At 35.3% G+C, this 27,617-nt stretch overlaps 2 protein-coding genes and 2 long non-coding RNA genes across 8 annotated transcripts in view; 2 read left to right on the top strand and 2 right to left on the bottom strand.

Moving 5' to 3' along the window:
• LOC147841917 (uncharacterized) overlaps positions 1-27,617 on the bottom strand; it is a 202,366-nt gene that overhangs the window by 167,606 nt on the left and 7,143 nt on the right. For all 3 annotated transcript variants that reach the window (XR_015503030.1, XR_015503029.1, XR_015503031.1), the window contains exon 2: positions 10,894-11,014. This is a non-coding gene — a long non-coding RNA (uncharacterized LOC147841917). The remainder of the gene's footprint in view (positions 1-10,893; positions 11,015-27,617) is intronic.
• Positions 1-27,617, top strand: part of traf3ip2b (TRAF3 interacting protein 2b) — an 872,991-nt gene that overhangs the window by 114,241 nt on the left and 731,133 nt on the right. The gene's annotated exons all lie outside the window — the stretch shown is intronic.
• LOC148679640 (uncharacterized) lies at positions 5,980-7,783 on the bottom strand. Its single transcript, XR_015944906.1, has 3 exons — positions 7,561-7,783; positions 7,362-7,502; positions 5,980-7,274 (listed from the first exon to the last, which is right to left on the bottom strand). It is a non-coding gene; the product is annotated as an uncharacterized LOC148679640 (long non-coding RNA).
• On the top strand, positions 8,428-22,236 carry vipb (vasoactive intestinal peptide b). 2 transcript variants are annotated; one of them, XM_087271558.1, is made up of 6 exons: positions 8,428-8,530; positions 10,905-11,024; positions 14,469-14,576; positions 14,792-14,896; positions 19,251-19,400; positions 21,940-22,236. In XM_087271558.1, the coding sequence occupies exons 2-6, from the start codon at positions 10,918-10,920 to the stop codon at positions 21,941-21,943; spliced, it is 474 nt and encodes a 157-aa protein (XP_087127684.1). In that variant the 5' UTR covers positions 8,428-8,530; positions 10,905-10,917; the 3' UTR covers positions 21,944-22,236.

Here is a 27,617-nt window from a genome sequence, read left to right on the forward strand (position 1 = left end):
TGTTTCTAATGTCTTGGAGGCAGACATTTACCTGTGAACAGCGCTACAAAAAAAATGAAGTGATGTTTTACATAGTTTGCCATCAGTTTGACAAGTCAGCCCACCTTTTGTTAAATAATTTCGAACTGCAATAAAATACCTCCACATTTTCCATACTCTTTTTGTTTGCATAACACTTTAATTGGGACAGACGAGTCTTCGCTGAGGCCATCTTCCAGCCTCCACCGCGGTGACTGAAGCTCTGCACAAGACTTTTGGCCAGCGGAGAAATTAAAATGGTCGTGCCCAACTGAGTCTGGTTCTCTTAAGGTTTTTTTTCTTCACTCCTATCAGGTGAAGTTTTTTTCCCTCTCCGCTGTCGCCACTGGCTCGCATGGTTCAGGATTGGTAGAGTTACGCATCGATGAATTTGCTCTTCAGTGTTTGAACTCTCAGTAATGATTAAATCACACTGAACTGAGCTAAACTGAACTGAACTTAAACACTAAAAACTGAACTACACTGATCCAGTTACTATGACCATTTATGTGAAGCTGCTTTGACACAATCTACATTGTAAAAGCGCTATACAAATAAAGCTGAATTGAATTAAATTGAATTTAATTATTTTTTTAAGTATTAAAATTGTAGATTCACAGACTTTATTTGTGACACATTATTTAAAATATGCGTGGGGCAAGTGAAAATTTTGGCAGGGCAAGTAAAAATCTGAACCACTGGCCCGATCAGACCAGTACAAAAAATCCTTAGCGTTAAACCCTGCACATGTAAATTTTTTGAACTTCCTCCAACCTTTAAGCAATGGCTTATGGAACTCCTGCGCCATCTGACCTTAGAAAAAATACGATATACTGTAGGAGGCCGTACTGATATGTTTTTTTTTTTCATCTGGCAACCTGTTCTAGATCACATAAAGAAGATGGACCCCTCAGTTATGTTAGAGGAGTAGAACCTTTCCTTGTTTTCTTTTTTTATTATTATTTATTTTATTTTTTCTATTTTTTTTTTCTTTTCTTAACTTATGAGAGAAAACTATGTTTAACTCAGCATTATAATTTATATGTATTTTATCTTAATATTATTTATATATTTTTATAGAACCTAAATGTATATGTGTGCAACAGGTTTTGTTTGTTGTGTAAAAAAAAAAAACAATTTGTAGTGTATGTTTCATATATAATAATCATTCGTTCATTCATTTTCTTGTCGGCTTAGTCCCTTTATTAATCCGGGGTCACCACAGCAGAATGAACCGCCAACTTATCCAGCAAGTTTTTATGCAGCGGATGCCCTTCCAGCCGCAACCCATCTCTGGGAAACATCCACACACACATTCATTCACACACACTCATACACTACGGACAATTTAGCCTACCCAATTCACCTGTAACGCATGTCTTTGGACCGTGAGGGAAACCTGAGGAAACCCACGCGAAGGCAGGGAGAACATGCAAACTCCACACAGAAACGCCAACTGAGCCGAGGCTCGAACCAGCGACCTTCTTGCTGTGAGGCGACAACACTACCTACTGCGCCACTGCCTCGCCCTATATCTAATATGGTCAATAAAAATACTTTGAAAAAAAAAAAAAAAAAAAAGAATATCGTTCAGAATTGTTTTTTATTATCAATTATTTTTTTATATTATCATTATTAAATAATATTAGTATTTTATTTTACTTTATTTTTACTTTTATTTTATTTTTTCTGCAAAAAAACAAACTTCCATAAATAAAATCAAGGTGAGTTTCTCTTTCACAGTAAGTGAAAATAAAACTATAAGAACAATTCATAATTCAATAACATTATTTTAATTTGATTAATTAATGATTAAAAAACATTTCTGATTATCATCAATGTTGAAAGCTTCTTTCTATATTTTTTGTGGAAACTGTGACGTGATTGTTGGAGCAGTTAAAAAAAAATATAGAAATATTTTGTACCACTCTAAAAAAATACTGGGTTGTTTTAACACAATATTTGGTAAAAAACTGACAAACTAAACATTGAGTTGTGACATTTAATTTTAAATTACACTTTGTTTAATGCAACGGTTGGATTTGTCCATATTTGACCCAATGTTAAAGGTTTAAAACCTCCAGCATATTTTAGAGTGCAAATCTGGTTAATTAAATGAAAATTGAATAAGTTTAATGCTGAATCATGAAAGCATTTAACTATTAAAACATCTTTTTAGGGCGGCACAGTGGCCTCACAGCAAGAAGGTCGCTGGTTTGAGTCCCGGCTGGGTGAGTTGCTGTTTCTGTGTGGAGTTTGCATGTTCCCCCCTGTGTTGGCGTGGATGCTTCCCAATACAGGTTTGAAGCTGAAAGAGCATCCACTGTGTAAAACTTTTCCTGGTATAGTTGGCGGTTCATTCCACTGTGGCGACCCCTGATGACTAAAGAGACTAAGCTGAAGGAAAACGAATGCGTGAACATCTTTTTAATGATATAGACAATAAAAGGATGACGAGAAACCTGCTTCACTGATTATATCCTGATTCATCAGTGATGAAAACATTCACCACGTCATGCTGAACACTTTTCAGCTGCTCACACACAAACAACAATGGCTGCATTACGGGAAAACCAATCCAGACCAAACGCCTCATCCAGATGTCATTTGTCAAACTGCTGCCATTTATTCTACTATAAGACAAAGCATGAGTTCAAATGTCACAAGCTGCCCTTTTCGCAGAATCTGAATCGAATCGCTCGCTGTCTATCTGAAGGTCTGTAGCCTATACATCATTTGTCATAGGGTTTGCTATAAAAGGAAGGGGAATCTAAACATGACAAATCACTAAAGCCTTTAGGAATGCAGCTAAAGACGCCTGAAAACACCTAAACAAGCTTATCTTTTGCATTCATTACATGTGCATTTGATTATACAAGTTCAATATCCATCTTTTGCCTCATAATCACGCTAATGCAAATGTCAGACAGGGTATAAATACATTATTTTTTTGCCTAAATGCAATATAATGGTCATTTTACAGAACAAAGGATGGATGAATCCATTTAGAGTCATAATCTTAAATCATATGCAAATAGGCTTTGATTTCAGAACTGTTGCACATACAAATAGGCATTCTTCAATGGTTATTGTTGATTTATTTATGTTAAACTGCAGGGCTGCTTAATACTTAATTCTGGTTGAGGAGCATTCTAAGGTGTGCAGTTATTTACAATTAAACCCACAGCTAAAGTAGTTCCGGCATGTTTTGTGTGCATCATAGCTCCATCTCACTATGCTGAATTCATTTCACAGAAATTAGTTAAAAAAAAAAAAATCACATCAGAACACAACAGAAGGCTTTGAAGGAGATGTGGAAGAAACTAGTGCTACACACAGAAGAAGTTTGAGGACAAAAACCTGACCAATAAAGAATCAAATACAGTATCTGAACAGTTAGGCTTAGACCAGGAGAGCTGTATAGAGTTCAGGGTTGGGCGATGTTGACCAATTTGGCATCGTATGATGGACAGTGGAATCGTTGTCGTAGGATTGGCCAATCCAGATGGCGAGGAACTCAGTCATGAAGAAATTCTCGCTGTAATTGATGGATACAAATAACAGAAAACACAAAGCAAAAACAATGCGACATTTGGGAGTAAAATAATGCTGTCAGTAGAGGGAAATCATTCTTCATTATCATCGCGAGCTCCTCAAAGTAAACTGATCTCGCCATCATCTCTTTTCTACCGTTATATGGGCTGTCGTAAATATTTAGTCGGCACATATCGTTACGTTTAAAGTTCAGTGGTGCGACACAGAAATATTTAGTAGTGCGTAAGTTGTAACTAAGGGTGCTTTCGTTTCGGAACCTGTCTCATTTGCCCAGTTAGCGCAGTTCATTTGACATATGTGAAACCACCAATCACGCTCGGATCTGCACCAAAACAATCGTTCCGAGATCGCTGAAATGACGTGGTCTCGGCTCGATTGAAACGAACTCTGGAGTGAATCGATTGTAGTTAGAAAGCGATAAGATCCGAGCCCGGTTAGATCACAGAGAATTATGGATATGTAATATTTGAAGAGAGAATTATGAGAAGGGCGGGAGGTCATTCTAGACAACCCAAGTCTTCTGGAAGTTTCATGAGTTTCCCGCAAATGCACAGAGACTCCCGGTTGCCTGCAAACGAGTGATCATCTTTCGGAAATCACGCTTCTCCCTCCCGGTCCTCAAATACGTCGCCCACCCTTCTCACCCCTCCCCACCACATCCGTCCTCGCTCTTCAGACACGTCACGCTCACCCTGTCAAACACCACCAAACCACTACCGTCCCCCTGACAGCTGAGCAGGACTCTGCAAAATAAACCGTGAAACTGACCAATGTGAGGAGAGTTTATTTGCAAGTGACTTGTTTTAGCTCTTTTGGTCTGTTTATAAACTTTGCCGTGTGAAAGCGAACCGCTCCAAGAACACAGAGCAACACTGTAACAATTTGAATCCCTGTTTCGGAACAACTGAATCGATTCCCAGGTGTGAAAGCACCCTTAGGGCCTGCTCACACTTTGCCATCCGTACCGTGCCCAGGCCAGTTTCCCGGATCGTTTGAGAAGTGTGAGTGGGCTGAAACACGGTTCACTTGGAGGGCCCTGGCCCGGTTGGAAGAGGTGTGCCTGAGCGCGGTTCACTTGGGCTTTGGCGCGGTACGCTTGTGTGTGAGTGCAAAACGCGCCAAAGCCCGAAACTGAAAGCGAGACGTGACTTTTAAGGGGCTGTTTCATATGGATTTATTAATCATTCTTACTGTTCAGTGAACGCAAACTGCCGTAGTTTATTAAAGACGCAAACCCCTCACTGCACGACAGCTGCGCACCTTTAGCAAACCTAATCATTCCTGCAGCAAAAGGGCTTTACGATTGTTTATGTGCGGCAAAAGTGGCAGATCTGTATGGTAAAATATCTGACTACGTGTCACCGCATCCCTAAGGACTGTTTGGCGAAATATTTGACTGCATGACACTGCATATCAAACGACTGAAATGATATAACTAGAGAAATCTCCAATGTGCTGAGCCAGAGCGCTCACTGAACAGCGCAGCATCGATGACGTAAGCGTGCCCAGGCCCGATTAGTATGAGTGCGGGCCGTCGGGGGAGACGGGAGGGGGGGGGGGGGGACAAGCGTGCTTTGGCCCGGTTCGAGGCAACTGTACATAGTGTGAGTACAGCCTTAGTGTCCCTATAGGTCAACTAGGCAACGTTTTAACTTATGCACTGCTGGTGCAACCGGCTCCACATTATAAGCAGAATAATTCACTTCCGTTTATTGAATTATTAGAAAAGAACGCACACTACCTCATGCATGCATTTATTTCGAATAACTCCAGGCCTTGTCGTCAATTATTCCTTAAGTTTTACTAGTAGTTCTTTAGATGTCAGGGCTCAACAATAAGGACTGCCCGATGGCCCGGGGCCAGTGTGAGAGATGCTCGGGACAGTAGACAGAATCGTTACTGGCCCAATAGGGTCCCTAAATTTCAAATTGCCAGCTACTATGTCATTTGCGTGCAAATACAGTCTAAGAATCGAGAAACTATTTGTGCTTTTAAGTCTCTGAATGCTACCTTTTCTGTGAAGTCGTAAACACCATATTGCTTTTTATTTCCTCTTATCTGATTGGATGTTGTGAGCACGATATTTTTTCCATAACCTGGTAAAAACCAGTACAGCAAAGAGACGGAAACATGACGGCAACATCAAACTATGAGGCTAACAGAAAACGTCTGTTTACATGCGTACAACACGACGAATTAAATGATGTTTTGCATACCGTCATATTGCATTCCATCACTTTTAAGTCAGTCACCTTTTGTTTTGCAATAAAATACCTGCACATTTCCCATACTGCTAAATATTTTATTATTTCTAAAATATTTAAATTCTAGATTCAGACATTATTTTGACACATTGTTTAAAATATGTGGCTAAGAAATAGCAATTCACCTTTTTTTTTTTTTTTTGGCAGGGCAAGTAAAAATCTGAACCACTGGTCCAATTGAGCCAGTAGAAATAATCCTTAACGTTGAACCCTGGATGTGTACATTAATTTCTAAAAAAGAAAAAACATACACGCAAAAGTTTTTACGCAAAAGAAAAAAAGTTTTGTCTCCTATTTAGGAAAAGATGAAAAGAACAAACCCTCGAGATAAAGAGCAACATGTTTGCTTGCATAAAAACCGAGGAAACAAAAACTTCTCTCATTAAAGGTCATCATTAGGACATTCTTAATCAGCGGCTAATTTCCATCTCTGGTTTTACAATAACTGTCATCCAGATATCTGGTTTGACTGTCCCTCAAATGCAGCCGCAGGAAATGAAGTCCTTGGGGGGTCATTACAAAATCACAGACCACCATTACTGCAGGAACAGCTCTGCTTACTGCTGACATGCGGATGAAGACATGCTGAATGAACACAGATGACGGACACCTTGGCAACCACACAAAACACCTATAGCTACCCCATATTAACATACTAAACACTTGGAACACCATAACAGCACATTAAAAACACTTGGAAGACGATAGCAGCACATTAAAAACACTTGGAACACCATGACAGCACATTAAAAACACTTGGAACACCATAAGAGCACATTAAAACACTTGGAACACTATAGATGCATATTAAAAACACTTGGAACATCATGACAGCACATTAAAACACTTGGAACACTATAGATGCATATCAAAAACACTTGGAACACCATGACAGCACATCAAAAACACTTGGAACACCATGACAGCACATCAAAAACACTTGGAACACCATGACAGCACATCAAAAACACTTGGAACACCATGACAGCACATCAAAAACACTTGGAACACCATGACAGCACATTAAAAACACTTGGAACACCATGACAGCACATTAAAAACACTTGAAACACCATGACAGCACATTAAAAACACTTGGAACACTATAGATGCATATTAAAAACACTTGGAACACTGACAGCAGACTAAACACACTTGGAACACCATAGAAGCACATTAAAACACTTGGAAGACGATAGCAGCACATTAAAAAAAACTTGCTTGGAACACCATAACAGCACACTAAAACACTTGGACGGCCATAGCAACACATTAAAAAAACTTGCTTGGAACACCATAACAGCACACTAAAACACTTGGACGGCCATAGCAACACATTAAAAAAACTTGCTTGGAACACCATAACAGCACACTAAAACACTTGGACGGCCATAGCAACACATTAAAAAAACTTGCTTGGAACACCATAACAGCACACTAAAACACTTGGACGGCATTAGCAACACATTAAAAAAACTTAGAAGACCATATATAGCAAACACTTGGAATGTCATATCCACTCACTAAAAACATTTAAAACACCATGACAGCACACTAAAACACTTGGAACACCATATCAACACACTAAAACGATTGGAACACCATAACAAACACTTGGAACACCATAGCAGCACACGAAAAACACTTGGAAAAGCAAAGCAAACACTTGGAAAACCATAGCTATTAGCTACCCATTAAAACACTTGGAACAGAAAAGCAGCACACTAAAACACTTGGAACACCACAACAACTCACTAAAAATACTTGGAACACCACAGCAACACACATAAACACTTGGAACAGAATAGCAGCACACTAAAACACTTGGCACACCATAACAAACACTTGGAACACCATAGCAACACACTACAAATACTTGGAAAACCACAGCAACACACATAAACACTTGGAACAGAATAGCAGCTCACTAAAACACTTGGAACACCCCAACAACCTACTTAAACACTTGGAACAGCAAAGCAAACACATGGAACACCAGAGCAACCCACTACAAACACTTGGAACATGAACCAGCACACAAATCAATGGAAACATTTACAAAAGTTTTCTTTTACAGAACCATGCATATTTTTGGTTGTATATGTTCTTAGTAAGCTCCAGACCTGAGCTGACCTCGCACTGTACACTGACCTGAATACAGTGTGGGTGGACAAATATTAGATTAGAAGACCTGCAGAATTCTGTAATACAATTGGCCGATGCCTCTGTAATGACCCTCATACAACTTACATCACGTCATACTTTTCACAATCTAATGAAGATGCTGAATTACTAACAGAGACCGTCTCACCCTGAACCCTGAGATATGAACATCTGACTTGCAAAAAACATTCTTTAAGTGAGCAAATCCCACATACACACAAAGAAAGTCACTGTAAATCTACCAAGCGTCATTTAAGCATCATATCGAAAAATGAGTCAGCAATAACACGTCTTTCCGAGAAACCCAATTGAAGTATGACCGCCAGATCACTGCTTAGGTGTATCCCACCGGGACCGCTGTGACGCAGGACAGACGTTGAGGGATCTTCAGTAACGTGAATAATCAGGTGTATAAAAGCAAGCGGTCAGGAGAGAGACACGCAGACAGGCTGAACTGAGCTGAGGAAACTATTCTTCATCGTAACAGGTGTCAGCGGACAGAGATCGTATACCAACCACAGAAGTAGACTGTAAGTAAAGCTAATATTAAAACTTGTATACAAATGCTAACTTTTAAAAACATTTTTGCATCATTAAATATAAATATTATGTGTACTGTTGTGTGAGAAACTAGAGGGGATTTTTGTAATTATTTTAAAGAATTTGTTTCTCATTAAAATGGACTAAAAATGTGATAAAATATCTATTGAAATTTTATTTTCCCTTGTATTTTTATTTAATGGTAAATCTTAACTCAATTCATGTTTATTTCTGGCGATTTTACAATGTAGATTGTGTCAAAGCAGCTTAACAAAGAAGTTCAAGCACATTGAAAGTGTCAGTCCATTTAATATTGGAGATTAAAACAAAATAAGCTCATAGAGAAAATTACTGGATAGAATAGAAGTTTTATGCGTGCGTTTTTTACGCAACTATATTTAAATCAAGATTAACAGTGCCTCTTTTTCAAAGATACATTTTAATTGATCTAAAACAGGAGTCAGGAACCTTTTTCCTTTTTTTATGTGCTTATAGGAAAAACAGTGCACTGAAGAGGAAGGTGTGTATCCTATAATTAAAATTAAGGAAGAGTCTAAGTGTTTTCAAGCATCCAAACAATTACTGTGATGCACAAAATATTTGTGTTTATAATATAGAATATAGAGCTTTTTCAGTTTTTGATCCTACGCTGCTTGCTTTTATCCATCAACTCATCACATAGGCTGTACATCAGTGGTGCTCAACCCTGTTCCTGGAGATCGACCTTCCTGCAAAGTTCAGCTCCAACCCTGATCAAACACACCTGAACCGATTAATTAGGACCTGAACAGCACTTGATAATTACAGGCAGGTGTATTTGATATGGGTTGCAACTGAAATCTGCAGGGAGGTCGATCTTCAGGATCAGGGTTGGTCACACCTGCTGTACATTATCCTCTTTTAAATCATCACTTATTAAAACATGTTAATGTCACTTTACAATAAGTCTTGTTATTAACATGAACTAATAATTAACAATACTTGTGCATCATTTATTAATAATAGTTTACTTCAATTCATATCAACATTTATTAATGCATTATTAAAATATGAATGCATCCTGGTTGATGGGTTGGGAACCTTTTTTCAGCAAAGAGCCAATTCAGATTATTTTGGCAAATGCATTTTTATAAAGAGCCATTGGGGATTTATATGAAACATCACATGTTGAGCAAGTCCATATAATAAGAGAAGAACAATTTACAGAATGTCTTTCTTTTCGCCATCAACACTCATGTTATTTGAATTTACGTGTGCAGGTTATAATAGAAACGTAAGTTGCATGCCTTTGGTTGGTGTCGCGATTCAAGTTATTCCACATGCGTAATAGTTAAAAACGTCAGTTTATTCTTATTCATTTTGCTGTAAAAAATATACAATAAAAAGGTCATTTTAATTTTATTTTTAATAGGAAACTGATTTTTAGTGACAGGTTTTATTTTTTATTGAAGGGAGACAGCTGAAGAGCCACATATGTTTGGTCTAAGAGCCACATGCGGCTCCCGAGCCATAGGTTCCTTACCCCTAATCTAAAATCTTGACATTGTACAAAAAAAAAAACTGTCATATATAACAAAATATTAGTTTATAAATTATATTATTATTATTTTATATTTTATTATAGATTTTATATAGGCTTTTATATCAACGTTATTACTGGAATTAATGTATAATATTTGTAAATTATTTGTACATCATACATAATTAATTGATTTTTTTTTAGATAAATTCTGACTTTATAAAATGTTTTTTTTTTTTTACCACAAATACTACTTACACAATGCGTTTTGAGAAACTACATGGATATAAATGCATTTGTCTGAAAAAGCTATATTACCACAACTAGTTATAGTGTGCATGCAATTCATTTCCGTTGCATTTTATATTACTTTAACTAAAAATCCTGACAAATAAATAGCACAAATAGACTAAGAGGCTCAGGTGAAGTCAGAATTATTAGCACTCTTGTGAAATGATGTTTAACAGATTCGGGAATTTTTCACAGTATTTCCTATAATATTTTTGTCTTCTGGAGAAAGTCTTATTTGTTTTATTTCAGCTGGAATAAAAGTAGTGTTTAATTTTTTAAAATCAATTTTAGGTCAATATTATTAGCCCCCTTCAGCACATGTATTTCTATTGTCTACAGAATAAACTGTTATGTTTACAAATGTGCTGAAAAATTCTACTATCCCTTAAACAGAATTTTGGGAAAAATATACAAGGTGCTAAAAATTCAAGAGGGTTAACAATTCTGACTTCCGTTCCAAGTGCCAGTAATGCAAAAAACATTGAACGCACACATTGAAGGAAAGCATACGTCAGTGCGAGTATTGAGTCTAATTTTTCTGACCTGTTTTGAAGATCTGCTGAAGACATGAGTTCTCTGAGCAGCTGTCAGACGCTCCTGCTGGTGGCCGTCTGCAGTGTTTTCTGCTGCAGGACTCTTGCGTTGCCTGCCATCTCTGGATATCCTGACATCAGGTGAGACACAGATTACAATTATTAGTCTCTCTGTGCTTTAACCAAACTCAATTAATCAAACCCAATCCTTTAATCAAACTCAAATATTAATTTTATTGGTCACATACAGGGTCATGCACAATATGCTATGCAGTGCAATGCTTAAACTACCACACCTTAAAAATAATAACAACAATAACAAAAGTAAGAATTCGTTTCTGAGTCTCAAACTTTTTAGTGAGCATTAGTACGCAGTTTCCCTTTACCTTACCGTGTTCCACTCCTTTACTTTGTTATTTTGTTTGCTATTTTTGCGCTTGGGATTATCTGTATGCACCTGTCTTTCTGTTTCAGCCTTTAATTGCAAGATGATTGTGTTAATAAACTGCTATTTGATCCTCAACTTTGTTGAGCCGGCGTCCTTACATGACACTAACCATGTTTTTGTTGTGTAACGATAAGCAAATGTGTTATTTGTAAAAAATAAATAAATAAATAAATAAAATAAAATAAAAATTAGATAGACAACAGTTTTGTATTTTCTCAAGAAAATTGTTTTGGAGTTTATTAAACCGGCGTATCCTAAAAATATTTGTTAAACTATATTATAGTTTATGGTTATATTTACAGTGTTTTATGACAACAGCAATTATTTGTATTTGTTGTAAGTTAAAAGTGGGAGATTTGATGGAATATTTAGAGATTTCATGCATAAATTCATCTGTATAATTACATTAATAGCCTACACAACTACAGTAATTATCCTCTTAAACACATGAATTATTCTGTATAATTAGAGAAATAACCTGTATAACTGCAGTAATAATCCTTATAAATCACATTAATTATCTTTATAATTGCATTAATAAATTATATATTTACAGTAATAATTAGCAAAATGACTAATAATTGCAGAAATAAGTAGTAAAATGACAGTAATAACTTGTAATTATGAAACAAGAAACTACTGCTATTTTTTTTACAGATTATCTACATTTTTTTCTGTTTTTTTTGTTCTGTAGACTTTTGAAAAATTATATAGTTTTAAGGAGCTAATAATTTTGTCCTTAAATGGTTTTTAAAAATTAAATAATGCTTTTATTCTAGCCGAAATTAAACAAATAAGAAGAAAAAATATTATCTGAAATACTGTGAAAACTGCCTTGCTCTGTTAAACATCATTTATGAAATAGTAAAAATAAAAACTGTTAAAAATAGTAATTTTCTGGCTGCATGGGCGCCAGAAAATAACCGTTTTTTTCCATGTTTTCTTTTTTTTTTTTACAGAACCACACTAAATATTTGTAGAAAGACGGCAAAAATTAACCATATCAAAGTGAATCTTCGTCATCTGCATGTGTTTTTAAGGCCTGTGACTGACTGTGTGAGCATTTTATTTTAGTTGTGAATAAAGTCTAACAAAGATTAATTTTATTGAATAATTTATATGATAAGGACTACTGAATGCAGTGCTATTTTACATTTAATTATTCAACTTCTGTTACTCTCTCCAGAAAACCATAAAGCATGCTTTATTTCACTGTGATATTTGCTGCATTGTGTTTATTTATGACTGTAGTTGATTTATCATATGTACAGTTGAAGTTAACATTATTCCCCTTACTTTGAATTTATTTATTTTTTTATTATTTCCCAAATTATGTTTGACAGAGCAAGGACATTTTCACAGTATTTCAGATAATATTTTTCTTCTTATTTGTTTTATTTCGGCTAGAATAACAGCAGTTTTTAATTTTTTAAACACCATTTTAAAGTCAATATTATTAGCCCCTTTAAGCTATATATTTTTTTTGATACAGAACAAACCACTGTTATACAATAACTTGCCTAATTACCCTAACCTGCCTAGTTAAGCTAATTAACTTTAAATGTCACTAAGCTGTATGGAAGTAGGGTTGTAACAATATACCGGTATGACGGTTTACCACGATTTGAACGTGCACGATTATCATACCATGAACAATTGCATATCAACGGTTTTAACCCTTAAAGACCGAGACAGCCGCCCGCGGCTAAAAATAAGTATTGCTCTTAAATGTTTAATAACTTTTGATCCGCTGATCCGATTCATACAATTCAAAGATTAGCATAAAGAAGAGAATCTCAGCTTTCCAGTGCTGTATCACATAACATTCGCGGACTTTCAGAGGCTCCGGAATCAGTGCGGTTACGTCATCAACATTTGACAACGCTGATTTGACAAAGAATGGCTCGTCACTGTGTCTCCGGACAAATCAGACATGATACATTGATGCATTGTCCCTCCTCCATGCCCAGATTGGTTCAAACTCGCTATATCACAACCAATAAGCATAGGTTTCACTTTTGTTTGTGGACCAAGCTTTTTGAACAACACAGAATGAGAGATAGGCATGCATTTATGCGCGGCTAAATAAAACGCCAAAAAAAAAGTTTTGCATGAAATAATTCTTATACTAAGTACTTTTGCATGCACAGCAGCACAGAAACATGACAAAACAGTGACACAGCAAAGACGAACTGCTGCTCTTGCTGTTTTCAAAAGACGCAAATGAAGGTGCAGCTGTTTGTCTGCATTGCATACAACCACATCCAAATCCATATCCACAGACAACCATATCCATGCTGGCACATAAAACCTAAGGATGTTTCATACTGAATCTAGTTTCGTTTTGTAACTATTTATAGTATAGTAAATATTTACTATTTATCTATTTTTTACTGAGGATTTTCACCATGTTTATTTGGACTTTATTTGGACTTTGACACATTATTTATTATTTTCTTATTTTTTCATTGTAAGTGGTGTTGTTTATAGTAACTAAAAATATATTATTTGGAAAAAGTCAAATTTGCTTCACTGTTCTATTATTTTGTAACATTTGTAACATACCGTATACCGCGAAACCGTCAAACCGTGGTATTGTTTTAGACGATTATCATACCGTGAAAAATTCATACCGTTACAACCCTATATGGAAGTGTCTTGAAGAATATCTAGTCAAATATTATTTACTGTCATCATGACAAAGATAAAATAAATCAGTTATTAGAGATGAGTTATCAAACTATTATGATTAGAAATGTGTTAAAAAATCTGCTCTGTTAAATAGAAACTGGGGAAAAATAAACAAGGGGTCCAACAATTCAGGGGGGCAAATAAAGTAAATTACATAAAAATATATATTTTTATTACACTTCCCTACAAAATCCAATCCATCTAGAGTAATAACTTGGCAAATAGAGCTATTTAAGTCACTGGTGAAACTTTATTAATATTGCAATATATAAAATCGCAAGGGAAAAAGTTATTGCAATGACAAATAAGTCCAATATCGTTCAGCACTATAGGAAAGAACAATAAAATTGCCCCAAAGACCAAACGTCTGTCCAAAATAACTGCAACAAACACCCTCTGTTTTAAATTTCACATGCATAATTTCTGTATGTCATCTTATTTTCCAGACCCGGCGCTCTTGATGAAGACGGAGAAGACGACTGGACGAGAGATCCATCACTACAGGATCTGGAGGCGTATAAACTCCTGTATGAACTCACTAACACCGTAGAGAGGTTTGTGAAAAAAGCAACACCACGACATTAGCGACAGCTTCAATTTACTCTCTCGTAAAGAAATAATACAGATTTCCAGAGGAAAGACCGAAGCTGTAAATGTGATGATTATGACGATCTTTTGTGGGGACAAACAACTTTGAGTTTACGAGACAGCACTGAAGACCGTCTTACAGTCAAATAAAGTGTGTTTTTATATGTGACATTCCTTTTAGACCATCCAGACACGCTGATGGACTGTTCACGAGCGGATACAGCAAACTGCTCGGCCAGCTGTCTGCTAAAGAGTATCTGGAGTCTTTACTGGCCAAGAGAGTCAGGTGAATGACCATAACAAGTAATAACTCATTTTCTCCACAGAGAAGCTAACAGTAACTGATCAACCTTTTAAGGGACAGTTCAAGCAAACATGAAAGTTCTGTAATCAATATCTCAGCCTCATTAGGGATTGGAATTAGGGCTGAACAATATGTCCTTTGAACATCAAGATATCGCAATGTGTGTATCCTCAATAGTCAAATCACAGGATTAGGTTATTAATTAAAAGATTAAAAGCGGAGATATTATTAAATATTATTCTTATATTATTCCATAAAATTATTTATATAATGATTATCATGTTATTTTATGTTTGATTGTTTAAATTTGGTTGAGGGTACCAGAAAGCACTGTTTATGGGGTATATGCTGAAGCATGCTAATAGGACTTTTAATTTGCCAGTAACCTGGGTTAAGCGCTTCCGCTTTAAGGTCTGTTTTCTTTAAAAATCAGTGATCTCCACTAGCTGAGTGATATCAGATTTAAAGTGGGTCTCAGATTGTACAAGAAGCACTGCATTAAATTACATTTCCCCCGCTATATCTTTATAATATGAGCATTTATTTTACCCCAGTGTATTCAATGGAGCTTCTGCGTTAGCCTGCCGATTCTGACGGGTGCGTGCAAGTAAAGAGCTTTTTGTCTCGTTTTACGCTTGAGTAACTAAATAAATGCTAAAGTTTATTTAACTGAATGTATTTTAATGACATTACAACATCGATGCTGTATAAGGAACCGTATAAAATGAGAAAAAGTTCACAATAACAGGAAGTGTATCAGCATGGGAACAGCACTAGCTCGGCTTATACCCTATTTAACTTTTTTCACCTTATCCTTCGGCTTAGTCCCTTATTTATCTGGGGTCACCACAGCGGAATGAACTGCCTACTTTTCCGGTATTTGTTTTATTGAGTGGATGCCTTCCAGCAGCAACCTAGTACTGGGAAACACCCATGCACACTCATTTCCAAACACACTCATACACTACAGGCAGTTTAGTTCATCAATTCTCCTATAGTGCAAGCGTTTAGACCAGGTGTGGGCAAACTTGATCCTGGAGGGCCGGTGTCCTGCATATTTTAGCTCCAACCCTATTCAACCTCCCTATAGAGTTCAAGTGATCTTGAAGACACTGATTAGTTTGTTCAGGTGTGTTTGACTAGTGTTGGAACAAAACTCTGCAGGGACACCGGCCCTCGAGGATCAAGTTTGCCCACACCTGGTTTAGACTGTTGGGGAAACCGGAGTACTTGGAGGAAACCCATGCCAATGCAGTGAGAACATGCAAACTCCACACAGAAAAGCCAACTGACTCAGCCGGGACTGCAACCTTCTTGCTGTGAGGCCACATTGCTTAGCACTGAGCCACCATGCCACCTGATTTATATTTTCTCATATTTATATATGCTTGCAATTTATTAGATTTAATGCATATGCACTGCATAGAAAAAGACTTGATCGCCCCGGTCAGTCTAAAGACATGACATTTTTCCCAAATAGAGGTATTTAAATCACCTAGTGAAGATCTTATATTCATATCGCAATATATAATCACAGCAAAACAAAATACTGCAATGTCACATTTTTCCAATATCATGCAGCCCTAGTGGGACTTCACAATCCATTCTGATTCTATCTTTGCAATTCAATTCCAAAATGATTCTTAAACTACATGTTTTCCTACTATTTCAGCTGTGCAAATACATCTTACATTCTTGGGTTTACGATTGGGATGTGTGTGTGTGTGTGTGACAGTACTGCCATCTTTAAAAATATATTTCATTGAAGTTCAAGATAAATTTAAATGCCATACAGTTTTTTAAAGAGTAGTTATAAAGAACAAATAAACTGGACAAAGAACATTCTTGCACCACATCCTAAAATTCTTAAGTTGTCCAAATTAAGCATCTTCAGCAGCATACAGTGCATGCATGCGCCGGTAAACACTTAATATTTTTCTCTTCCTAGCTAATTTGTCTTATTTGAATACAGAGCGATTAAAGGTCTTTTCTTAAGAAATGATTCTGTGTTTAAACTAGATAAAAAATATATATATATATATATATATATATATATATATATATATATAAAAAATTATAAACATATACGGTTGAAGTCAGAATTATTAGCCCCCCTTTGAATTTATTTTTATTTTTTTAATATATTTCCCGAATGATGTTCAACAGAGCAAGGAAATGTTCACAGTGTGTCTGATAATATTTTTTCTTCTGGAGAAAGTCTTATTTGTTTTATTTCGGCTAGAATAAAAGCAGTTTTTAATTTTTTAAAAACATTTTAGGGACAAAATTATTAGCCCCTTCAAGTTAAAATATTTTTTTGATAGTCTACAGTAGGCTTGGGTGGCAATGTGGTAATATTACGCACGGAATCTAAAAATAGCAACAGTGTCAGTTTCAATACTGTTATACCGACATAAAAAACAATACACTTAAATAGGACACAAGTATTAAATATTAAATATTATTTATTTAATGTCTACAAATGCGTACAGTATGCGTGATTGTCATCACGGGACAGTGGGGAGGAGAGAGAGAGAGAGAGAGAGAGAGAGAGGTGAGGTGGTGAGTCGCGTACCAAGTGAACTGCAGTTTGGCAGTATTTCCGGTTTCGACCGGAAAGAACTAGAGGTCTGCATTCCCACTGCAGTACCGCGGAAGCCGACTAGATTTCTTGCGGTGCAGGAATGAATTTCCGAATAAAGCGCAGGAACAATATCGCTCCCGAGCGAGCGAGCACCGTGAACCTAAGGTCGCACACACGGTATTGTTTCTGAATTGTTTAGGCACAAGCCAACAGTTTTGTGACGCCGTCAAAATTTTTATTATTATGCAGGGCTCGAAATTAACTTTTTTACTTGGTAGCACTGGTGCTCCTAACTTCAAGATATTGGAGCATCCCAAAAAATTTAGGAGCACCCATTTTCTTCTTAGTTATGAGCCGATCTTGATTCTTAATGGCCGATTTTGATTAGCACACGAACATCTCGGAGATGTCTATTTGACATCTGCATTCACATCTGCAAAACATCTAAAAGACGTTTCCTATCAGATGTGAAATAGACTTCTATTAGACATCTTTAAGATGTTTGCAATTCAGAATGTGTGTAAAACTGACATCATACAGACGTCTGCCAGACGTTTGTATACAGCAGGTGCTTTCCAGATCAAGAAGTCTTTAACAGACATCTTGCAGACGTATACAGACACAAAATATCTAATACAATGGCATTTCAACCTTTATACCATTAAAAGGGATAAATCAAGTATATAATTTCTTATATTAGTATTACTTAATTGGTAAGATTTTTAAAAGGCACATTAACTTCTTTCACATTTACACATGGATCGATAATTGCAATAATTTGACCATAAACAGCTGAAAAAATTTATTGGAAATAAAAATTCATTCTCTGTCACAAGGGGGCGCTTTAGGAGCGCTGAAATATTACGGTTTCCCTAGTAATGGCTGTACACAAATCAGCATTAAATGAGACCAAAATGGTCGCAATTTCGAGCCCTGTTATGCACGGTAATACCAGATACTGAAGTAAAATAGGGAGGATGTTTGACGGTATTAAAATTTGGATATCGCCCAAGCCTAGTCTACAAAAGAAACCATCAAAACTTTATTAATGATTACATTAATATCATATCTGTAAATTAATCAACAGCTGTAGCAGTTTTTTATTTTTCCAATATCATGCAGCCCTAATATAAAAGCCAGCAACAATCAGGAATGCACGATTATAAGCTGTCATGTCTTTGCATTATAAAAATGATTATGTGCATATAATGGAAGTCAATGGGGCAAAAACAGCCCCCAACATCAAGGGTGTATTGCTAAGTTCTTGTAAAATTCCAAAGTATTTTCCCTTAATACGGTAAGTGTCAAAATAAGATTTGTCACCAAAAATCATTACACTTGCTGAAACACAGAGAAAGCTCTGGCCAAATTAAGACTCAAATTAAGCCCAGAGTGGATGAAAACAACCCAACAGCACACAAGGGTTAAAGATGTTGAGTTCACACCCTTCTCTTTCCATCGAATTTTTATTTACTTCTATGCTTCGAATCAAATTTCATATCTCATATCTGGCTGCATTAGTTCATTCATGGCTTATGATCCTTTAAAATGTCTTTTTTAAAAATCTCTATGGAAAAAAAACTGAAAAATGGGCATCCCTAATGCACTATGGATGGTAAAAATAACAGCCAAACTGACTGTGTTAAGTATCACATGGCAATATGGTATCTGTTGTGACGCTGATTGAGTTAAGCTTTTAATAATGATGTGCAGTGAGTGAGACGTGGTCATGTTTCTGTCTGCCTGCTGCAGTGATGAGCTGGGTGTGGAGGAGATGCCTGTGAAACGTCACTCAGATGCCGTCTTTACGGACAACTACAGCCGCTACCGCAAGCAGATGGCGGCCAAGAAATACCTCAACTCAGTTCTGGCAGGAAAACGGAGGTACGGCTCAAACCAAAGGCGAGCATCACTGTTATTGGTGTAATTAAACAGCAAAGATCTCTCATGCTTACACTGAATGAGCCAGAGTCTGAAGGAAATAACTAAACACATAGAAATCATTATAGAAACCACACACTGTAGCTATTACTGGTAACAGGATGCCATAGATATATACACTAGATATCGTATAGGGTCCCTGAGCATGCGTCAATAGCGCCGCCACATTGGTACAGTGCTCCCAGGACAAATGTCATTCAACCGCACTAGTCAAGACAGTGTTATTACGTGAAGATGCGGGACTTTAGCGCTGTCTACGGGTGTAGTAACGAGCAAACAAAGAAAACAAACAACAAAGGCAGAACATTTCATAGGTAATATTAATTTTTTTTTCTGTTTTTGTTTTTGTTTTTAGCTTTTGTGCTAATCAGGTAACGTTATTGATAATAAGAGTCACTTACTGAGCTCACAATACGGCAAAGCAGCTCCAACTCACACTAAACACTCGGCTTATACTAGTTTTGTTGAATAAAATCAGCAAACAATGCAAAAGAAATATGACAACGAGATGCTGCGCTGCCAGAAACTTGTATTATTGTCGGCTAACGTTAGTGAAAGAGTCGTTCGGGGGATTCATTCACAAACGAATCGCTTCCTCCATCAGTATGAGAAGTGAAAGCAGGAGAGGAGCTGTGTTTCAGGACATGATTACATCCGATTTAACAGGGAGGGTGAATAGTACATTTCTGTACACACAAACACAAGCTTTTTGCCAGGAATGCCCGTGCGGTCACTGATCCATCAATGTAGAAAAGTGATGTCAAATTATAATTTTCGTAATTAGAAAAAAAAATTACATACTAACATCCAGGAAAACTCCCGATCATAGATATATGTGTATATGTGTATATCTCTGGCTTTGGATGGCCTTAGTCCTCCACTGTACCTTGGTCCCGCATTCATTTCAAAGGAGGGCTACCCTGTAGCAAGATGGCGGCGCTATTGACGCATTCTGTCCAATAGACAACAATAGACCAGGCGACATCTAATGTATACATCTATGACAGGATGCAACAGGATAGCAAAAAATAATGCTGTATCCTAACTCGCCTACGTATACTACGTCCTACATGTACTTTTTTGTGAATACTTCGAGTGTATAACAACAGTATGCAAGCTTCTTGCTCAATAAAAGGTCTCATGGATTTAAAATAAAAGTTTAGATGTTAGTATCAGTCTGTTAGTTTTAAGTATATCTATAAGCTAATGTGCTTCAAACATTCAAAATATGAACATTCAAAGTTTGCAGTTTGTCACTTCCGCCTAAATGGGTGGATTTCTTTGACATCGTCTCATACTTCAGTTTCTCATTAAATCTTCTGACCAATCAGACCTCTAGTATCTGTCATGCACCGCCCCCTTCTCATTGGCTGTTCATTTGAAGCGCTTGAGCTCCACCACTCTCACTGGAAGAGCTGTGATAAACAAAACGCTATTGGCTGTTTTTTTAAAGGGGAGGGGCTACTCTATACCTTTCATGCAGAGAAATTCACATATAAATAAATAATAATTAAGGACCATTTATTCAAACATTTTTATCAAATCCTCTCCACTTAAAAGACAAACTGATTGTATTTTTTAATATTATTTATGATGATAGTATGTGATCTGGGACTCAACATTCAGATGGTTTTTTTATGTGCATTTTGCACATGCGCATAAAAAAAAAACAGTTGATGGAAACGCCATGATGCGCATAAATTTAGAAAATGCGCATAAAAAACTTATGCGCCTAACTGGGTAGGCTAAACTTTTTATTCGATAAGAAAAGATGCGCATAAACTGCAATGGAAACACTTTTACCACACAAACTCCAACATGCGCATTAAAAACGGTCATGTGATTTTGTTAAAAGAGATCATGTGATGCTTAAAATGTATGTAAATGGATAAAACGTCAGGCTGAGCACATTATAAAACATCTGAAATGTTGTTTTGGTCATTATAAAACGCCTTACCGTTTCAGTATTAGTGTTATTATATTATTAATGACCTCCAGAATCAAGAGCGCCTGTGCTCCGCGTCTGACACCTTCAAACGCCACTGCGCGTGCGCGCTCACTGCTTGTCAGGATTGTCTTTTGAGGTGCATACATTTAGAAAAGATTGTCGCAGCTTCTCCTACTGCAGCAAATGCAGTTTTTACTGTGGATATTTGGCGCCAGTTAATCAGGAAGTGACGATTTTGTTCGCTTTGACTCGTTGGATGGAAACGATGCTTCATTCGCACAACTTTTATGCGATAACCCAGTTTTGCGCATAAAGTTTATTCGCATTTTTGGATGGAAACATAGCTGACACATCACTAGCAACAACATCAAATATTCAAAACACTTAGCAACCTAGCAACTGCATAAATAATCAAAAATTATTCACAAATCTGTATAAAAAAATAATTAAAAAAAGTGAAATGTTATTTTTTCCCTACTTTGTAGTCTGAATGATTTTAACTTGTCTTTGCATAAAAAGTTGACCATCTATCTGCTTTCTCCTTTACTGTAGGTGATGCACGCGTGCGAAAAGCGCTGCCTGTGCTCTTCAACATGTAAAGACACAGACAACACAGCTTCAAGATATCGCCATTATTATACATTCAAGCTTACACAATCTATTACAGGCAGAAACGGAATGCACAGCACTGAACAGAGTGATTGCGACTCTGGTGTGAATGACACAGCCTGTTTGCTGTTGACTGGATTAATGCTGTCATGTTTACAGAAATCTATTGGACTGTAGTCATTCTTGATAATTGAAATGAAACCAAGTGAAATCAATAAAATGATCATGTTTGTAAAAACAGTTTTTGCCTATCGCTGTCATTACTTTACTCTTTAAAGTAGACCTATTATGCAAAATTCAGTTATACTGTATAAAGAGATTAAACAAAGACTTATCAGCAGGGGCGTAGCACCAAATTCTGGGCCCTGTACCCTCTCAATGTCAGTGGGCCCCCTACACATTTTTTTTTTATTATTTGAATATAAACATGCACAAATAGGGTTTTAATCTATAATCAAATCAGATTATAATAATGAATGGTTCTTTCATTCACCACCAAATTGATGCATTTGGCCTACTTGTGCTCAAATACCTTTAAACCGTAGGCTACATTGGGTTTGTGTACTGACATTTTGATCCATGATACTGATGCAAGTTTTATTTAAAAAACATTTATTTTTTCTCCAGAAGAGCAGCCAGGACTGGCCAGTGCTGCTACTGCTGGTGTGTCGGAACCACTGGTTGTTTCTGAAACTGGTTAATGTTGGCAACCTGACGTTAGCTGGCCTGGCCCATAATTTACTTACAGCAACAAGCAGCCTGGTTGACAAACTAAGCTAAAGATTAAACATTAGCATACATACATTACAGGGCTCAATATATTATTAATATATTTTGAAATAAATAATGACATTGACATCAATAGGAGGGGCCAATTAATTCGAAGTAGGCTACAAAAAAAAATAATAATAAAAAATTGGTGGGATTTCAAAGGGCCCTCTCCCTAGACGGGGCCCTGGGTAGTCAGGTCCACTTTTCCCATGCCTATCATCAGACTGCAGAAACACTTTGATTGACATTCTCCCCTTGAAAATCAGAGGAAAGCCCTGCACACTATTGACCAATAAAACTGAGAAAGAATTCTATTTATATTTTCTCAAACATCAGACTTTAAGCTACATACTGTGAAAATAACTATTCTTAAAAAAATGTCTTTTGCAAAAATGGTGTTACTGCATATGTCAACTACAGACTATAGCTATAATAAATTATAACAAGTAATCACTTAACAGTTTGCACTTGTATATTGCATATGACATTGACAGACCATTTTGGGCAATGGGAAAGGTCCTAAAACAACCTGCATATATTTATTGATTTTATTTTACTGAAAACCAATCGTTTTATACAAACAAGTACACTCTAAAAAAACACACTGTAAATAATACCTCAAGAGGTCTGCTACCACCACATAGTTTAATACACTATTTTAACTTAAAAATTCTAAAATGCTGATTAGATTAAAACTTTTAAGTAGCCAGAGTAATTTTATTAAGTTTTCAAAACAGGTATAAATATCGATAATTACATCAATTTAAAAATGTGGCTAATTTAAAGGCAAATATATCTGTCAGTTACTTTAAATAATTTTTAACTTGTAGCAACCCAACGAAATTGAGTTGATAACTCGATTTTTACACACTAATGGAGTTGTTCTGTATTTTTAAATCCACTGATGTTTTTTTGTTACTTTTTATACTGATAATATGGGACAGAACATGTTTTTGTTTTGTAAAAAAAAAAAAGGAAAACTTGTGGTTTAATACAAATTAAAAATTACAAACAAAAAAAAAATGTTGTTGTTAAATGTATTTCTTACAAGCATGAATGGTAAATTCGAAAACAAACAAAAAATTTAACAATTTCAGATACTTAATTTATTTGAGGTTATAAACTTGAAAACATGCATGTAATTAAGCACATAACACTGGATTTGTTTTCAATTTTAATTTGAAAAACCTATTTTGAGTTCTCGACTTAAAAATCTGAGTTTTTTGCTATGTGAGAATACCTCTGATTGAGGAGGAAAAGATTTGGCTAACATAATAAAGTTTATTGTCTGAACTTTATTTTGTTAGATGTTGTCTTGAAAATTTTAATGCAAACTGTTGCGTTAATTTTTTTGTTTTGTCTAAACAGTATTTTTAGAGTGTAACTCACAAGGTCTGTTACCACTGCATTTTTTTTTCAATTCAATTCAGCTTTATTTGTACAGCGCTTTTACAATGTAGATTGTGTCAAAGCAGCTTCACATAAATGGTCATAGTAACTGGAACAGTGTAGTTCAGTTTTTTAGTGTTTAAGTTCAGTTCAGTTCAGTTTAGCTCAGTTCAGTGTGATTTAATTATTACTGAGAGTTCAAACACTGAAGAGCAAATTCATCGATGCGTAGCTCTACCAATCCTGAACCATGCGAGCCAGTGGCGACAGCGGAGAGGGAAAAAAAAATTCACCTGATGGGATGACATAGTTTAATGCATTATTTTAACTTAAAAATTCTAAAATGCTGATCAGATTTAAACTTTTAAGTTGCCAGAATAATTTTATTAAGTTTTCAAAACAGGAAAATATTGATAATTACATCAATTTAAAAATGCAATTTAATTTAAAGGTTAATATATCTGCAGTTACTTTAAAACAATATTTAACTTTTAGCAACCCAAAGAAATTGGGTTGATAATTCACACTAAAGGAGTTGTTTTGTATTTTTAAGTCCACACACTGATGTTTTCTTGTTGTTATTTTTGATACTGATAATATGGGACAGTACATGATTTAGTTTTGTAAAACAATGAAAACCTGTGGTTTAATACAAATAAAAACAACTGGGTTTGTTTTCAATTTTAATAAAATAAAAAAAATTTAAACAGCTTATTTTTTGGAGTACTCAAAAAATGTACGTTTATGCTGTGTAAAAATGCCTCTGATTGCGGAGGAAAAGATTTGGCTAACATAATAAAATTTGTTGTCTGAACTTCATTCAGTTAGATGTTGTCGTAACTTCAATATATTAATGCAAACTGTTGCGTGAATTTTTTTTGTTTTATCTAAGCAATATTTTTAGAGTGTACATACAATCACACATCAGACGTCTATACAAGTAAGAAAACATTGCACATCTTAAACTGTAGCAAAGTTAAAATTGCTTTCAAATTCAAAAATACATATTTGTTAAGATTTTATATTTTTTTCCAAACTTTTATAATTGAAGAGTTTAGATGCAAAAACCTCTAAATGCCGTTCGATATTTTCTTCTAAGATTAGCATTTTTCTCTTATGTATATGCTCTGAAATTTTACTTTTATAGTGACGAATAAGTCAAACACTTGAACAAAAACATAGGAGGCTGAGAAAAATCCTCATTTTAGAAGTAGTTTTCAGATGGCATTTAGAGATTTTTGCATCTGAACTCTTCAATTCTTTCATGACTGCAGTATAAACATTTCGCCAACAGAGGGAGACAGACAGTCAAACATCTGTAGCTAAAGCTGGCATTAGACATTCTCCAGTCACGTGCATGCAATTTACTGTTTGCTCATATGAGGGGTTTACTGTCAGGCAATTACTGCATTTAAACTTCATATCAGCAACTCTTGCATTGGGTTTTACAGAATGCCAGATGTCCTGTTGTGTCATGCTTTTTCAGTTTATTTAGTGATGATCACCCATATCACTCTAGCACAGCAACTATGAATTAATTCACTTTGACCATTAGAGGCTGCTTATATTCACACACTGTTGCCACACAACTGTGCTTAAACCCCTAATATTTGTGTAATTGGTCCCCATTGAGGCATTTCAGGTTTTAAAACAGCATCTGCACTTTGTTTTTTGTCTTGTTTTGAATCCAAACATCAACACGTTCTTAAATCAAGAAGCATTTTCTAGACAAGCAAAAAGCAGGGTTTTGTTTTGTGAAGTAATAAGTCAAAGTAAAGTGAGCTTCTCCTTAAAACAAGCCAAATAATCTGCCAGTGTGGTCAGCAAAATAATAATATTTCAATCTGTTAATTCTACTTACCCCATTGGGAGATTATTTTCCTTGTTTTACGGAGAAACTCGCTTCATTTTCATCCTACATTTCTAAAAACAAAACAACATCTTTGCTTGTCAAAAAAATGCTGCTTGATTGAAGAATTAATGCATATTTAGACTATGATGAGATAAAAACTCTAGGTAAGAAAAGCAATTCTCAGTGTGATGCTGTGGTTTGTTGCAGCTGCAGGTCAGTGGAGTGTATGAGAAGCAGGACCAATGGTGTCCACTGACCTTTGACCCTGCAGTGATTAGGCTTCTTCAAAACATAAACGCTGCTGATTGTGGTCAGCTCTCATTCACGGAGAGAATTCCTGCAGATAACAGACCTGATGCTCTTTGAACTTCTGCTGCACAGAACAGAGTTCAAACACACACACACACGCACGCACGCACGCACGCACGCACACATACACACAGCTGCTACAGGTAGGACTAATAGTCAAATATGTTTTATTTATATATATATCTACATTTATACCATCTGATACTGTTCATTTTGAGGATGTTTACAAAACAGACATCAGTGAACAAACTCAGAATATTCAGCATCTGTGATAAGTGATAATAACCAGTGAATTATCTGTGCTCTCTAAAACTGTATTTTATTAAAATTAGGACGTATCATGTACAAAAACATTAATGTTATGTGACTTTTTTATTGAAAAAAATAAATAACAATTAATTGTGTATACTAATAATAATAATAATAATAATAATATATTATAATGTACAAAAAACAGTTATTGTTTGGATGCTTTAGATGCTTCATATTTTTATTATCTGTAAGTAAAAATGTAGTTGTTAATTTTTTGTTCACGAACATTGAAAACACATTGTTTGAAAAATCTAAATTAACTAAATATTCAAATTACACAGTCTATGATTAATAAATGCTGTATTATTTACCATTTTGTTTCATGCTAACACTTATAATGTCAATAAACACATAATAGTGTTAACAAGATGAAAAGATAAAATTATTAAAAATGTTTTAAATGTTTTAAATGATTAGATTGTTTCATATTGTTTGTAATACATATAATGTATAATATGAAATACACATTTATTATTATTATTATTATATTAATTTAAATAGAAAATGAATTATTATTACTTAATTTTAATATTTTTTAATATGAATTATTATTAAAATTAATTGCTGTCATCTCAATTACTACATTTCTTGATTTTTTGAAAAACGACAAAGTATAATTTTCATTATGAAACTCCATTTTAAAAAACGATTATTATTATTGTTATTCTTATATCAATTTATTAATTATGTAACATAAACTATTATTATTAAAATAATTAGCTTCATCTGATTTACCGCATTTAGCTATTTTTTGTATTTTTTGTATAATATGCACTATATGAAACTCACAAAATTAATTATTATTAATATTATATCAATTTAAATATGTAATAACTATTATTATTTAAACAAATTGCTTTGTTATCTGAATTACCACATTTAGTTATGTTCTGCACATTTTAAAAAATTAAAAGTAATAAAGTTTGTAAATTACTGAAAATCAAAAATATGAATAGTAATAAAATAGTGGTCAAAGTTTTTTGAGTTC

The sequence above is a fragment of the Danio rerio genome, chromosome 11 (genome assembly GCF_052040795.2).
Source record: "Danio rerio strain M-AB ecotype USA chromosome 11, GRCz13ab, whole genome shotgun sequence".
Classification (NCBI taxonomy): Eukaryota; Metazoa; Chordata; class Actinopteri; order Cypriniformes; family Danionidae; genus Danio; species Danio rerio.